At 39.6% G+C, this 13,948-nt stretch overlaps 1 protein-coding gene across 4 annotated transcripts in view; it reads right to left on the reverse strand.

Annotated features, from left to right (window-relative positions):
* Positions 1-13,948, reverse strand: part of DPYD (dihydropyrimidine dehydrogenase) — a 1,626,828-nt gene that overhangs the window by 1,076,883 nt on the left and 535,997 nt on the right. For all 4 annotated transcript variants that reach the window (XM_077278231.1, XM_077278232.1, XM_077278230.1 and 1 more), the window contains 2 exons: positions 2,254-2,450; positions 815-896 (listed from right to left, as the gene is read on the reverse strand). In XM_077278231.1, coding sequence (XP_077134346.1) covers positions 815-896; positions 2,254-2,450 — 279 coding nt within the window. The remainder of the gene's footprint in view (positions 1-814; positions 897-2,253; positions 2,451-13,948) is intronic.

A 13,948-nucleotide genomic window follows, 5' to 3' on the forward strand; every position in this document is an offset into this window, starting at 1 on the left:
TTGCAGGGCACTGGTCCATCGGCCACCTAAGTAGTGCGCAGTGATGGACTAGACGCTTGAAACCTCCTCCTACCTGCTGGAAACTCCAACACATTTTGAGTTTAGTAGCCCTGGCATGATGGCATGCATTTAGTATTCCAGAATGGTGACTTTGTGCTATTTTCTAATCAGAATTGATGCTTTGGATGGCAACAGCGGGTAGAAGGAGGGATGCAGGGCACTGGTCCAGGGGCAATGGACTATCAATATGGCTGCTGGACCAGGATTCTGCAAATTATTTAACTAAACTCCAATATACAGTATATATATATATATATATATATATATATATATATATATATATATATATATATATATATATACTCACGTAACTCCATTGTTTTATCAAATTATCAAGTTAATAACTTTAAAATAGAATGATGCAGATCGTGGTAGATTTGTACTGTAACCTAAGTATTGCATAGATGCTGCTTAACAAGAAGCGGCATTCTCATACATAGGACTGTTCTTCAGCTGATCTGCCTTGATGATTCTGTTCCTTCCAGCTACAACCTGGAACCCCTAAAGCAGCTTAACTTTGTTTTGCTTCTTTATTTTAAAGGACAATTAATCACATGTAGGCATGCCAAATGAGAACTATCGATTGCCCTTTTCCAGACTACTGGCATTCAGACAGCAGACAGACAAATGCCCTAAGCAAGAGGAAGCATCTCTCTGCTACTGCCTACTGTAGCTTTTAATTGTCTGCTACTAATGGACATGGTATTTAGCAGTTTACATCTGGCAGATCAGTTTATGCTATCATTATCATTACCTTAACTCCGAGGTCCTTCATCAGCTCGATTTCAAAACTGACAACATCATATGGCAAACGGAACTGAGGGATTTCTGATGCACTGTTAAAACACATCATCCAGATATGAAACATCTTTCATTATCTCTTGTAAACATCATTGTATACTGCTAAGATTGTAATAAAACAAAAATAATCAAAACGCTTGTAGGGGACACAAACTTTGCACATGCCAAATTACATGTTTTACATTTTCCAAACTTCTAAATGAAGCAAAAAAAGTAACACAACTGGTTATTCTTAGAATTAACAATTCAGCAAAAAACAAACAAACAAAAACAAAAATGAGGCTTAATAGTAAGTTATATCAATGAATAGTGTTCAATAGCGCCAGTTTCTCCCATTGCGCCTCTCTCCAGACAGCTTTTCTTAACAATATTTATTGTGTCGCTGCTTGTTTAGAAGAGTGAGTGAAGGAGGCTGGCTGACAACTCTTTTTAATAGCTAAGCAAGCCCTTTATTTTTTTGACAGGAAAAATGGATAGAATGAGAAGATGGGTGGGTTAGCTATCATAGTAAGTAATCAGCCAGTTTCTTCACACATTGCTCTTGCCATGTGCCAACAGAGGAAACGCTGTACTGTGTTGTTCACAGAACTGGAAGTGAAGATGGCAGGACTGAAGTTACTAAGAAGATATGAACAAGTGAACAAGTGGCAGAATTTAGAAGATGTTATCTAGGACTTTGCTTATTTTTTTGCTAAGGGGCTAAGAACTTTCAGGAAGATGGTTGCTAAGCACCTACTTGGTCTGCTTGTCGCTGATTTCTGTTGGCCAAGAGTGGTCACAAACCTCCTCTGCCGACGATTCTGCAGCTTCTTATGATATCATGTTGACAAACCAACTTCTTTTCCGCTTTGCTTTGTTGAAAGGTGACTCTGCCAATGTCATGCTTATTGACCGCTGACAAATCGATGCCTAACTACAGAGAACCGGCTGTCAATCAGCATGATGTCTGCAGTAATGCCCAGATGACAGAGCTGACAAGAAAATAAACAGCTGCTCTGTTGATGTGAAGTCAAATGAAACAGCAGAATCACTGGCAGGAGCGGTCTGTGACCGCTCTGAGATGGCAGGGATTAGGCAGGGCAGGCAGGTAGTCAGTAACTGTCTGCCTGCACATTTTTAGGCCCATAGCAAAAATTAAGCAAAGTCCAAGATAACTCCTTTTTACTATTTTAATCAGTTATGAAACTTACTTTTTAAAGATCATTTTTGGACAACCTGTCATTAATGTGTTCCGTGTTATTGTAACTCTTGTCCTTTTTACAAACAATGAACTGGCGTGCAGGCCTTTTGTTTTTAGCATTAATGATAGTAAATTGTTTGACTGTCAGTTTGCACATATTTCGATGTGTAGTAGTCCAAACTTAGAATCGTGTATTCTCTTGATTTGCATACCTTAATCCTCCAGAAAAATTCCGCTTCTCAAACACTGTGATATCTGAATATCCAAGTCGGGCCAGGAAGGAAGCGCAGCTGATGCTTGCTGGTCCAGCACCTAGAAGAGCTATCTTTGCTTTGAATGATGTCGGCATTTTCTCCACTGGAGGAATCATCGGATTCCGCACTTGAGGGATATTCATTGCTTTATAAATCTGCAAACAATTCAAAAACATGTTAAAACATTTACCAGTTATAAATTACATGTGATATAGTTTAGGTGATTGTCTGGTCTAAAATGGAAAGTCTGCAGTCACTTTGTGTGATTGGAGACTTTGGAAAAATGTCAGCGCATGCACTGTGTGCTGCGAGGATTCGCCGATGTCTGAGTAGGGAACAGCAGTGATGTATGTGATATTCATACTCCTGGTCAGAAGCCATCTAGTGCGTGCAGACTCGCTCTATACAAGTGTATGGAGCGAGGGAATGGTCATCTAGAGGGTGCAGCTGTCCAGTAGGCACAGCCACGTTTAATTACAACTGTATGGTGGGAGGTCGTGCCCACTAGACGGCTTCTGCCCAGCAAGTACTCATAGAGCACAATGCTTGCTCTGTGGGACTCAAAAGTCTGCAGTCACATAGAGTAACTGCAGACTCATCATTATAGACTAGGCAACCTCTTTAACACTGCCCTCTCAGCAAAGGGGAGCTGAGGTAAGAAGAGGACACTCACACTGCTGTCCATCCTGTGTATCTGATATAATACCAGAGAGACCAGGAGTGCTGAGGAAAGAAGAAGCTGCTCACACTGCTGAATGCCCTGTTTTTCTGAACCACAGTACATGGCATAGATTATCGCCAGGTCATAGCGATTGAACTTCTAGCTGCACATGCTCAGAGGTTCCAATCCCAACATTCTCCGACATTTTTCTGTCAGTGTAACAAGGTGGTGGCCATTTTGATTCTATAGCGATTATCTCAGTAAACAAAACTATTCTATTTGATAACTAAATGTGTTTAGAATTTTATCTATAAAGATATTTCCTTTATTTTTTTTTTTAGTAAAAGACGAACTCCTTTAAACATTAGTTCATGCCAGAGGGATTCCCAGTGGTATGAATGAAAGGTGAATGGTTGCAACAAAAGAATGGTGAAAAACTCAGGCGATGTAAGGAAAATCTCCAGATGAATCGTAGATGTGGATAAATTCAACATTTATTTTGATAGCAATCGATATTGCTATATCATGTAAAAGCTTTTAAAAACATGAAAATTAAAAATGAATACATTACACAACGCGTTTCTGCCATATACGCAGTGTTTGTGATTGGATTCCATATGAGATTAAACCATGCCCAGAATTAATGAGGACAGATATAAAATGTGCTTTATGGGATACCAATTTAAAAGAAGAACGTGGTTGCTTCACCCTCATCCATCCGAGGAGTCTGTTTGCAAATAGTTAGTCAAAACATTTTGGTCTGGAAAGCTGACTTTTTTCTACATTTTACCATTTTTTATATACCTGATGAAGGCCTATACGGCAGAAACGCATTGTGTTATGTATTCATTTTTTATTTTAACATTTTTACAAGCTTTTATATGATACAACAATCTCATTTATTATCAAATAAATATTGAATTTATCCATATCTACAATCTAACTGGAGATTTTACTTACATTGACTGAGTTTTTCACCATCCTTCTGTTGCATCCATTGACCTTTCATTTATATCATACACCTCTCCCAAATGGAAGCGCCATTGGACTTTTTCATCTTTCATACTATCCATGTGGAGCTACTTTTTGGCCAGGAAAGTCAACACCCACTTAGAAGGGGTCCTATCAGGTTGCTGGAACTACAGTTGTGCTCAAAAGTTTACATACCATGGCAGAATTTTTGCATTATTGGCCCATTTTCAGAGAATATGAATGACTAGATGGTGGCCCGATTCTAACACATCGGGTATTCTAGAATATGTATGCATAGTGTATAGCACAGCCCACGTAGTATATTGCGCAGCCCACGCAGTACATTGCGCAGCCCACGCAGTACATTGCACAGCCCATGCAGTACATTGCGCAGCCCACGCAGTACATTGTGCAGCCCACGCAGTACATTGCGCAGCCAACGCAGTACATTGCGCAGCCCACGTAGTACATTGCGCAGCCCATGCAGTACATTGCGCAGCCCATGTAGTATATTGCACAGTCAACACAGTACATTGCGCAGCCCATGTTGTATATTGCGCAGCCCACGTTGTATATTGTGCAACCCACATTGTATATTGCACAGCCCATGTTGTATATGGCGCAGGCCACGTTGTATATTGTACACAGCCCACGTTGTATATTGCGCAGTCCATGTATTATATTGCACAGTCCATGTAGTATATTGCACAGCCCACATAGTATATTGCACAGCCCACATAGTATATTGCGCAGCCCACATAGTATATTGCACAGCCCACATTGTATATTGCACAGCCCACGTTGTATATTGCGCAGGCCACATTGTATATTGCGCAGCCCATGTTGTATATTGTGCAGTCCACGTAGTATATTGCGCAGTCTACGTAGTATATTGCGCAGCCCACATTGTATAGTCACGTAGTATATTGCCCAGCCACGTAGTTTATAGCACAGCCCATGTAGTATATTGCCCAGCCCACATAGTATATAGCAATGTGGGCATCATATCCCTGTTAAAAAAAAGAAATAAAATAAAAAATAGTTATATACTCACCTTCCGGAACCCCCGGATCCAAGCGAAGAGGTTACCGACACTGCTCGTGCGCTCCGGTCTCAAGAGTGCATTGCGGTCTCGCGAGATGATGACGTAGTGGTCTCACGAGCCCGCTACGTCATCATCTCGCGAGATCGCAGCATGGACCAGTTACCGGAGCGTCGTGAGCGGGAAAGGCCTGTTGTTGATCCGGGGGCCGATGGACGGTGAGTATATAGCGATTTTTTATTTTTTTTATTATTTTTAACATTAGATCGTTTTACTATTCATGCTGCATAGGCAGCATGAATAGTAAAAAGTTGGTCACACAGGGTTAATAGCAGCGGTAACGGAGTGCATTACACCGTGGCATAACGCGGTCCGTTACCACTGCCATTAACCCTGTGTGAGGGCAGACTGGAGGGGAGTATGGAGCGGGCACTGACTGCGGGGAGGGAGGAGCGGCCATTTTTCCGCCGGACTGAGGCCGTCGCTGATTGGTCGTGGCTGTTTTGCCACGACCAATAAGCGACTTGGATTCCATGACAGACAGAGGCCATGACCAATGAATATGCGTGACAGACAGACAGACAGAAGGACAGACAGAAAGACGTGACCCTTAGACAATTATATAGTAGATAACACTAAAACCTTTTCTCCACTCATGGTTAGTAGTTGGGTGAAGCAATTTATTGTCAAACTACTGTGTTTTCTCTTTTTAAATCATAATCATATTATTTTTTCCCTTTTTTTCTTTCTTTGTTTTCTTGCTTAGGATAATTTACAAACATTAGTTCATGTTTGGTTCTGAATATTTTCCAATTTTTAAATCATAATCATATTATTTTTTCCCTTTTTTTTTCTTTCTTTGTTTTCCTGCTTATGATAATTTACAAACATTAGTTCATGTTTGGTTCTGAATATTTTCCAATTTGAGTTTGACTATTGGGTCTTATGCTGTCAAATTATGCTTCTGATAATAATTTTGAATAATACATTAATGGATCATATTTCACTGGAGAAAAAAGTTTATTTTATAGTATGTTTTAGGGAGCCATATAAATGTCATACCTAGTAATGGCTTTTAATGAGAAGATTGCCATGCACGTAATGCATGATTTCTAATCAGATTTATTGAATCGAATATTTTTTTTATATAAACGATACTACATTTTCACCAGATAGGCATTACTTCATTCTTATAGTAATGACAATTAAGCTGATAATGTCGAAATTAACAATTTTGAGTGAAAAATCTATGTGCTAAGGCTAAAGATAATACAGTCATGTTGCAACAAAAATTATGCATATTCTCAGCTTGAGAAATCTATCTATGATCGGACAAATGATTTTCATGGTTAAATATTCTTTAGTAATTTTGTTTGCTGATCTGTTACCCCGACAATTGCCACATAATTCAATATAGAGATGGCTGCACATATGCACAAATCTTTCCATTGGGACTCATGGGAAAGACTAAACACTTAAGATTTGTATAAGACATGAAATCTTTGACATAATCTTAACGTATCAATTTGACTAAATCAATATAAAACATTATCATTAGTAATAATAACAATCGCAGAGAGTATAAATACAATTGTAAGACAGATCAAAGCCTATACGTGTGTCCGACTGTGTCCCTGCCTCCACTGGTTATGTAATTATCATGATAGCAGTCTAGTTGACTATTTCACACTCAGATGCTGTGAGCGCTGATCACAGTCGTTTAAAGGCAAGTAACCTCTGTGCTGTGCCTTCTAGGAATATGTCCAATGTAATTTGTTTCCAGTCATTTGCTTAGAACGGCAAAGTTTAAAGGGAAAAAAAACCCACTAAAATATAGAATAAGGCGGTGTAACCAATGGGAATTTTAAATCTTGATCAAACAGCAGGGAGAGAGAATGGAAGGAACAAAAGAAGGATGGAAATAAGGAAGGATGGAAGGAAGGGAAGGAGAAGAGGAAGGAGGAGAGAAAGGAGGACAAGAAGGAAGGAAGTAAAGGAAAAAATAAAAGGAAAGAAAAAAATTAAACAAGAAAAGGAGGAAAGAAGGAAGGAGGAAAGGAAGGAAAGAAGTAAGGAATAAAAGGAAATAAGGAAAGGAAAGAAGAAAAAAAAGGAAGGAAGGATGGAAGGGAGGAAGGATGGAAGGAAGGGAGGAAGGAAGAAAAGTAAATAAGGAGAAAGGGTGGTAGGTAGGGAGTAAGAAAGGAAGAGAGTGGGGGACAGAGGGAAGGATGAAAGGAGGAAAGAAGGAAGAAAATAAATCAATCTTTGTACAAATGACTTTGAGCAACTCCTGTGCAATCTACTTTCCCCAAAGCACAGGCTAAAGGTACCTTCACACTAAACGATATCGCTAGCGATCCGTGACGTTGCAGCGTCCTGGCTAGCGATATCGTTTAGTTTGACACGCAGCAGCGATCAGGATCCTGCTGTGATATCGCTGGTCATTGAACAAAGTTCAGAACTTTATTTGGTCGTCAGACCGGCGTGTATCGTCGTGTTTGACACCAAAAGCAACGATACCAGCGATGTTTTACACTGGTAACCAGGGTAAACATCGGGTTACTAAGCGCAGGGCCGTGCTTAGTAACCCAATGTTTACCCTGGTTACCAGTGTAAAATGTAAAAAAACAAACAGTACATACTCACCTTCGCGTCCCCCGGCGTCTGCTTCCCACACTGACTGAGCGCCGTAAAGTGAAAGTGAAAGTACTGCACAGCGGTGACGTCACCGCTCTGCTGTTAGGGCCGGCACTCAGTCAGTGCAGGAAGCGGACGCCGGGGGACGCGAATGTAAGTATGTAGTGTTTGTTTTTTTACATTTACACTGGTAACCAGGGTAAACATCGGGTTACTAAGCGCGGCCCTGCGCTTAGTAACCCGATGTTTACCCTGGTTACCCAGGGACCTCGGCATCGTTGGTCGCTGGAGAGCGGTCTGTGTGACAGCTCTCCAGCGATCAAACAGCGACGCTGCAGTGATCGGCATCGTTGTCGCTATCGCTGCAGCGTCGCCTAATGTGAAGGTACCTTTATTTTTATTTTATTTATCATTGCTTTGAATGCAAGTGGTTCTTGAAGAAGAAGATGGAGGGTAACTGCAGAAAGGAGGAAAGCTGTAAGAACTGTTGACTGAGGGTGATTTCACACATGATCAATTTTGTTTTTACATGGTTTTTTTTCACATTTTTCACAAAATTTGGGGTAACCTTGGACAGTACCCACTAGCTGCGGCTGTGTACGGGATTCATAACTTCTCACATTTATCTTATAAATGTCTAGAACCTCTCTCAACCTTACAATACATCAATGCTAATAATACAAAATAAAGAAATTGCTAACTATTAAGAGATGAAGTTTTTAGGAATTTGCTGCATATTTCTTTCCATGAATTGCTAAGCATCTGCTGGCATTTTTGCACAGTGCAGAAGATTGCATCAGCCAGAGAACACTGAAGAACCTGTGCAGATAGTGTGTGACAGCATTGTTGTGGAAAACAGCTACCATCCATTTACTTTTAGTGATATATGATGAGGTCACTTTGATATTACTAAAGCAAACTATCACAGTGCGCAGGTGCCGGGAAAGGTCAGAGAGTCCCAGCACCTCCGCACTGCAGGAATTTGCTCTGCCCTCAACAGGGCAGATAAGTACGCCTGCACAGGAGCGTAATGTCGAGGAGTGAAGAAGCAAGTAGGAGGGCGGCATCACAAGAAGATGGGAGGCGCTGCAACCTGCGACCTGCAACACCCATCGGACCGGACCGCCCTGCAGGTGAGTATAATGAAACTTATTTTTCTTCTCTTGCAGGTCGGATCGGTGGCTTATCTCCAGTATTATAGAATGCTGTAGATAAGCCTGAACTGAAAGGTGATGGCTGCAATTCGTATCGGCCAAACCTGGTGACAGGTTCACTTTAACAATGCGAGCACACCTATGTATGGAGGAGTTGGGAGAAATAGCTGCCGGCCAAGTGATCACCCAAATTATTGTTCAGCTAACAGCTATCTAATGTGTATGGGGCATTAGTCTTCAGTGGCTACTTTTGATGTTTCCTAGTTTTGAATTTGGATTTCTGATTTTGGAGGATCAATACTCTTGTTCTTGGAAAGGAAAGGTGCCACCAGAGATGTCTGGCAGCAGCCCTCTCTCTCGAAAGCGGGATTGCTTGACAAAGTGAGCACAATTATTTATGGAGGAATTGGGAGCAATAACTGCCAACCAAATGATCAGCCAAACCATTGTTCGGCCAACAGCTATGTATTGCGCACGGGGAATTAGTTTTCGCTGGTTACCTTTGATGTTTCCTCTTTAGCGGCAGCGATAAACACAAAAAAATAAAGTCCTCTGCACATATATAAGGCACATACCAACATGTGTGTGCACTTGTAAACTTAATTTTATCAAGGAAAGAATGATCACATGCCATCGGATAGATCTTTACATTTTAATCTAAACGTACGTTTCAAATATCACGGTGTCATGGTTTTGCAATATTTATCCCTTGTCACACATTCAGTATTAATCATAGTGTCAGCACAAAGCTTTGTAATAGATTTCTAATGATTTTAAAGAAAAATGGCAGATATTTAGCACAATATATCAAGGTATAATTTATGTCTATTAATCATCATGACAAGACTAAAAGGAAACACAGATCACGCTTTAATGGGTATTGCTTGCATTTAGTTTCTAAAATGTAACATTGAGCCTAGGTATCTATCATTGTAACCAGGGAAGTAAAGAAAAAAGAAAAAAGCTTGTCACTTCTTGTGGTGATCCATCTTCAGATGCTTAAAATATACACAGGCTACATGGGCAGTTTCTGCTGCAGAAAAGACTGTCCAGACTAGGTATAAATTAGTCACAAGCTCAGAAATATAGAAAAAAAAAGCCAAACATAAAGTAAAAGCAAAACAGTAAAGTATTGTATGGGTCATTGTATGACAGACGTCTGAAAGTAAATACTTGTCCCTAAGCAGGTATGGACTATATACACAATACCACCCAATTGTACTGTACTGTGTGTTATCTGAAAAATATTACTAAATTATTATTAATATACAGTATATTATTGATAATTATTAATTACTATGATTTGTTATTATTATTATTATTATTAATTATTAAAACTATATATTGCTGTTAATATACACTTTGAATATCTTTTTTAGTGGCCATTACCAGAAATACACATAATAAATCAATTGAGATAGCAATGGGTAAAGGAGATGTAACCAATGTAACCCTACAACATTTATCGAAAAGTACAGTCTGCCCCTCTTCAATTTTAGTGACTCCATGCACCACTACTAATAAAAAAAATAAGAATTGCCTTGTACTTTTAATAGTTATCTTTTAAATTTCATTGGCTCCTCTATGAACAATTGCCAATTGTAAATCAAGTCACAGTCATTGATACAGTTTTGATAGCCCATGTTGACAAACATTTAGAACCCAATTTGTCAAGTCCAACTACGTTCAAGCCAGTCTTAATGAGGGGGCGAGGTGAAGTCAGTGTGATGCTCCTGATTTACAAAGAGTCTAACCTCTTAATAAATCAGATGAGGTGCCTCGCACAAAAAATCTTACTCCAGTCCATGCTTGAATAACGTTTTTGCCACCGCTCATCATTAATGTGACAAAATGAGGTTCACCTCTCCCCTGTTATTCACCAGCTCCACCCAACTTTGTTAGAGCTGGGCAAAAATGGTGTGAAAATATCAAAATTCACAAAGCTTCATGTTGTGCAAACGTTTGGTAACTTTTCATAGCTTTTTAAGCCAAACTTCTGGCAAAAGAGCTTTGATGAAGGGTCTCGGGGATTTCAGTGCAAGCAAAGCAATCTGAAGATGTTTTCAGGGTTGGATGGGTGACAGAGAGGAGCTAAAGAGGTAATTATAAGGATTGCTGTAATTTTTTTTTACATTTTGTTTGCCTTTTTGGGCTCACAAAAATGATGGCCACCATTTGGCGAATGCAGTTTTTTGTAAAAAAAAAATTCCGCTTGAATTTTTTCACTCATCTCTAGTCTTGAAGAATGTGGCTGTAAGGGGTTGTTAGGTTTGAAAATGCATGTCCATGTAACTCATCTAATTGTTGAATTGTATATATAGAAGTCTGTGTCAGTGCATCTTTAGAATGCTACAAATGTAATAAATTAGACATTTGGCTAAATTAATAGACTTAAAGGTCCAGTTCTGGAGCTGGAGACTGGAGCTGGAAAATACCAGTAGAATGTATGATACATTACATAGCAGAAAACATATATTATAGATAAATGCAATATGAAAAATAAATAGGCATGTAAGGCTTTTTTTTTTAAATAAGAGGGAATAACACATGTTAAATATAATAAACAGATTTTTTCTTTTTTTTGTGCAATGTGAGTCTTGGCTGGATGTAATGCAACAAGGTTTTACAGCTTGATGCTTCATGAACAGCTGACAAAAAATCAATGTTCATGAAATACCTTCATGACACTGGTTAAAAATGAAAAGTGAGATGAATTTTGTTCAAGCCTGAACACAGCTCTTGTGATATTTTCAATTTAAATTAATAGTGCTAAATAAATTATTGAATTTTACCTAAAAATTATCAACTCAAAACTAAATTTAAATGAGGTATTAAATATATGTTGCACAGTATAAATTACTAAAATTATCAGAGTCAGGTACACCGATTGTCAGGTTATCGTTCCGGTCCTTGGTTTGGCAGCTATACTACCAGTTCTGAGCTTGACAAAGGACAAAGGAAATAAATGTCTGGTACGGTGTAGGATAGGGGTAGCTGACTGCTCATTGTACTAGCTAAAAAAAATGGGGCTTTGTATAGCTATTGAAATGAGTGGTTAACTTGCTTACTTGTGAGGTATTTTTGGCTGTATAACCAAATTGACATTGAGCTCTGCGGAGAAATTTAATAAAACTTCCATTAATATACAAGTCCAAAAATTACTGGAATCTGTACTCTTGGGAACAAATAAACAACAGAGGTGTTGGCTACTTTTAAATATGTAGACATTTAAAACTGCTATCTATATGGCAGTTTTGAGTTAATAGAGAGGGTCTAGCATTTAGTATGAGCCAAAGAACTATGTTACATAAAGAGTGGCTGTCAATCAATGCAAATTTTATTTGTATGAGTCCATTTTAATGCTGGTTTTCTCTTGCGATGGTCTTGTGGTATAGATGCACATTTGCTGCCAAAATTCTGCCGGGTTACAGCTTATTACTTAAAGTCAGAGCAACTGGAAACTCAGTGATCAGCTTAGCGCCAGGGGACACCCTAACTAAAAGTGATTTTTAAAATGGAAAACACCTGGCTGGTGCAGCAGGTCAAGTTCCGATAGTCAATGACTTGTTAACCAGTTTACTCTGCCCCATTAGCTCGATGAAAACAAGAAGGTGTCAATATCACTGTAACATTTACAAAAGTACTAAATGAGGCTTAGAGAAACTATTGGACATCAATAGGTTCAGTGACGGATGGAATTCTTATTAGCACTTTACTTTAGGTTGCCAAGAGGCTATGTAGTCTGGGACTTTCTTCTACATGATTCCTATAGCTTGAATGCACAGAATCGTTTATAAGTAGAGCCACAGCACACTAATACTGCATTTCTGGATATGGATAACTGTAATACACTTTGGCACTATAGATTTTACCATCACCAATCATACAACCCTTTAAAACCTTATCATTCTCCCATTCTCAGCAATTCTTATGCAGTGTCAAGTTTTATCAGTATACTTTTCTATACTGCTCGAGAGATATTCCCAGAGACCAATAATTAAGAAAGTGGGGAGATCTCAGAAAAAATCCCACTCTATCAAACCATAAAATTTAACTTTTATTAGTAATAATCTATATATATAATTGCCTAAGGGGTACTTCCGTCTGTTTCTAACTTCCATCTGTCTGTCGCGGAAATCCCGGGTCGCTGATTGGTCACGGCCGGCTGGCCGTGACCAATCAGCGACAGGCACAGTCCAGCTGACAATTGGCCCCTCCCTACTCCCCTCCAGTCAGTGCCCCCTCCATACTACCCTCCAGTCAGTGGCCACATAGGGTTTTAGCAGTCCGTTAACGCTGCTATTAACCCTGTGTGACCAACTTTTTACTATTGATGCTGCCTATGCAGCATCAATAGAAAAAACATATAATGTTAAAAATAATTTAAAAAAATCATTATACTCTCACCTTCCGGCACCTTTCCCGCTCCTCGCGATGCTCCGGTCCCAAGAATGCATTTCAGCAATGACCGGAGATGACGTAGTGGTCTCGCAAGACCTCTACATCATCACGTGTTATTGCCGCAATGCATTCTTGGGACCGGAGCGTCACGAGGAGCATCGCTAAACACTTGGCCTGGATCCAGGGGCCAACGGAGGGTGAGTATATAACTATTTTTTATTTTAATTCTTTTTTTAACAGGGATATGGTGCCCACATTGCTATATACTACAGAGGTGTCAAACTGCATTCCTCGAGGGCCGCCAACAGGTCATGTTTTTAGGATTTCCTTGTATTGCACAGGTGATAATTTAATCACCTGCACAGAATGATTCCAGCACCTTGTGGAATGCTAAGGAAATCCTGAAAACATGACCTGTTGGCGGCCCTCGAGGAATGCTGTTTGACACCTCTGATATACTACATGGCCTGTGTTATACACTGCGTGGGCTGTGTTATATACTGCATGGCCTGTGTTATATACTGTGTGGCCTGTGTTATATACTATGTCTCTGTGCTATACACTACGTGGGCTGTGCCATATACTACGTGGCTCTGCAATATACTGCATGGCTGGGCAATATACTATGTGGCTGTGTTATATACTACGTGGGCTGTGTTATATACTATGTGTGCTGTGTTATATACTATGTGGGCTGTGTTATATACTATGTGTGCTGTGTTATATACTAAGTGGGCTGTTATATACTGCATGGCCTGTGTTATATACTACATCTTTGTGCTA

Source organism: Ranitomeya variabilis, chromosome 8 (genome assembly GCF_051348905.1).
Source record: "Ranitomeya variabilis isolate aRanVar5 chromosome 8, aRanVar5.hap1, whole genome shotgun sequence".
Taxonomy (NCBI): domain Eukaryota; kingdom Metazoa; phylum Chordata; class Amphibia; order Anura; family Dendrobatidae; genus Ranitomeya; species Ranitomeya variabilis.